At 33.8% G+C, this 2,599-nt stretch overlaps 1 protein-coding gene across 1 annotated transcript; it reads left to right on the top strand.

The window, feature by feature from the left end:
* The first annotated feature begins 878 nt into the window (after nucleotides 1–878).
* Nucleotides 879–1,814, top strand: LOC146823280 (olfactory receptor 6X1-like). The gene has a single exon (XM_085606398.1). The coding sequence runs from the start codon at nucleotides 879–881 to the stop codon at nucleotides 1,812–1,814; it is 936 nt and encodes a 311-aa protein (XP_085462524.1).
* Nucleotides 1,815–2,599: the final 785 nt, after the last annotated feature.

Raw genomic sequence — 2,599 nt, 5'->3', positions numbered from 1 at the left:
CCTTCACTCAAAATATAAACAACAATACAATCATTATAAAATTATATTCGCAATTTTGAATAAATATTTTTAATTTTTAACAAATTTGAAAATATTTTAAAACACTCCTCATACTTATCCTCTATAACCCAACATCCTGCTCCTAAAACAACATTTTACAATTAGTTTTAGAAATTTCATTTGTATTTTAAATTTCAATTTGCTTTTTTCAAAACATACCCACCCTTATCCCCTATAAACCCAACATCCCGCTCCTAAGAAAACATTTTTAAATTACATTTATACATTTTGAATGTATTTACAAATTTAAACCAATTTTTTTTAAACGCTCCCCACCCTTATCTCCTATAAACCCAACATCCCACTCCTAAAAAACATTTTTAAATTACATTTATAAATTCTGAATTTATTTAAAATTTGAAATAAATGTTTTTTAGAACACTCCACACCCTTATCCCCTATAAACCCAAAATCCCGCTCCTAAAAATTAAAATACAAATTCTAATTTTTACAATATTAATTAACTAATATTATTCCAAAAACAAACATCAAACATAAAAAAACACTATAATGATATTTTGACATAAAGATATTTTGCCAGTTGACATGTCAAACTTCGATATTTTTTACAACACTAAAAAACAATATTTTTAACATTGATATACATTACATCGATATTTAGTACTGTCGATATACTAAACTCCATATTAATGTATTTCGACATTAGAAAGTCGATATTATGTCCACTTACCTAGGTAGACATCTACACTTCAACCTGGATCATGCTATAAAATCCTTCAGCTAAATAAAACAAGAATTTAAAAACTTGATAGCCAGTTGATTATAACATCTATCTTTTTTTCTTGCAGTATGAATCTATGCAAATGAAAAATGGCACAGTTCTATCGAGCGTCACTCTCTTGGGCTTCTCTGTCAGTTCAGAGCTGCGGACCTGTCTTTTTCCTATTGTTCTTGCCACCTATATTTTATCTATTGTCACAAATGTACACATTATTGGCATTATCAGAGCTGATCATCACCTTCACAAACCAATGTACTTCTTCATCTGTAACTTCTCCTTCTTGGAAATCTGGTTCCCTACAGTCACAGTCCCCAGACTCCTCGTAATCCTGCTCAAAGGCAGTACATCAATCTCTTTCAATGAGTGCATTACACAGATGGATCTTCATTTCTGTTTTGGATCAACAGAAAATATCCTTCTTGCTGTCATGGCTATTGACCGCTGCATGGCGATTAGCAATCCCTTGCACTATACCACAATCATGAACGATAGGATGTGCTTGATGATGGTTTTGGGGGCTTGGGGAACTGGTTTCTCTGTATTTACCTTCCTATCTGTTTATGTCTCTCGGATGCTTTTCTGTGGCTCCAATGTAATTGACCATTACTATTGTGACTTTGCCCCACTGATAAAGCTCACCTGCACTGACACATTCTTCATTGAAACTTACTTTTTCAGCTTTGCATTTATAGGAATAGTTGGATGTTTTCTAGTAATACTGACATCCTATGTCTATATTGTCATCACCATCCTCAAATTCCCCACCACTGAGGGAAAAAACAAAGCATTTTCAACATGTGCTTCTCATTTAACTGTGGTCTTTATATTTTATGGGACCATCATTTTTATGTTTGTACGTCCGATAAGAAGTTCTTCCCAGATGAACAAGATTGCTTCGGTGTTTCCATCTGTGGTGACGCCTCTATTAAATCCACTCATCTACAGTCTAAGGAATAAAGATGTTAAAGATGCTTTTAAAAGAGCCATGCTGAGACAGAGAAAGGTATTCTAAGACAATGCTCTGGACCAGGTATCATGCCACATATAAATTGCACACCTCAAGAAAATCACAATCTTACCTAAGCATTCTACAAATTGAATTCAACACTATTACTTCCATCAGTATCAATTGTGTTTTATCTCCCTGCAGTTGATAGAGGACACTTCATGATGCACTGTGTCCTCTTAGTGAAATATGATTTTATAAAAGGTAATGCACTCTAAGGCGTGTTATTTGATTTGAACTTACATGGGCAGTGTTTTCATGGAATAAAAGTGAAAATAAGTTCTACAAATAAAGAGTTATCAAATGTTTGTTTAATTTCCACATTTTCTCAAATGAAATACATTTTTACAAATCAATTTCCTAACATGGCATTAGATATATCAAGCTCTTCAATTTAGGAGCTATAATCATAAACAGACATAAGTGAAAGTGATTTTTATCATCTTCAACACATGAGATTATTGTGGAAGATGATGGGTCTGATTTAGTGAAAAGTTTCCACAGTTTCTGGACTTAAGCCATGATTTAGATGTTGACGGATGAATTACTCCGTCACAATGGGGATGGATATCACGTCGGCTGACATATATCCCATAAGCTATAATGGGGTTTATATTTTGGGGATGGACTCCCCGTGACTGCTGTGACAGAGTAACCCGTCCCTCAACATCTAAATCAGGCCCTTAGTTACAATGTGGATATTAATTTGTAGGTGAGATATTTTTCACCATACTATTCATATGGCACAGAAAGTCCACCAGGTTGTTTTCATATTGGATTCAGTACTACCT

This window comes from Triturus cristatus, chromosome 5_2 (assembly GCF_964204655.1).
Source record: "Triturus cristatus chromosome 5_2, aTriCri1.1, whole genome shotgun sequence".
Lineage (NCBI taxonomy): Eukaryota > Metazoa > Chordata > Amphibia > Caudata > Salamandridae > Triturus > Triturus cristatus.
This window is presented reverse-complemented; position numbering and strand designations above follow the sequence as displayed.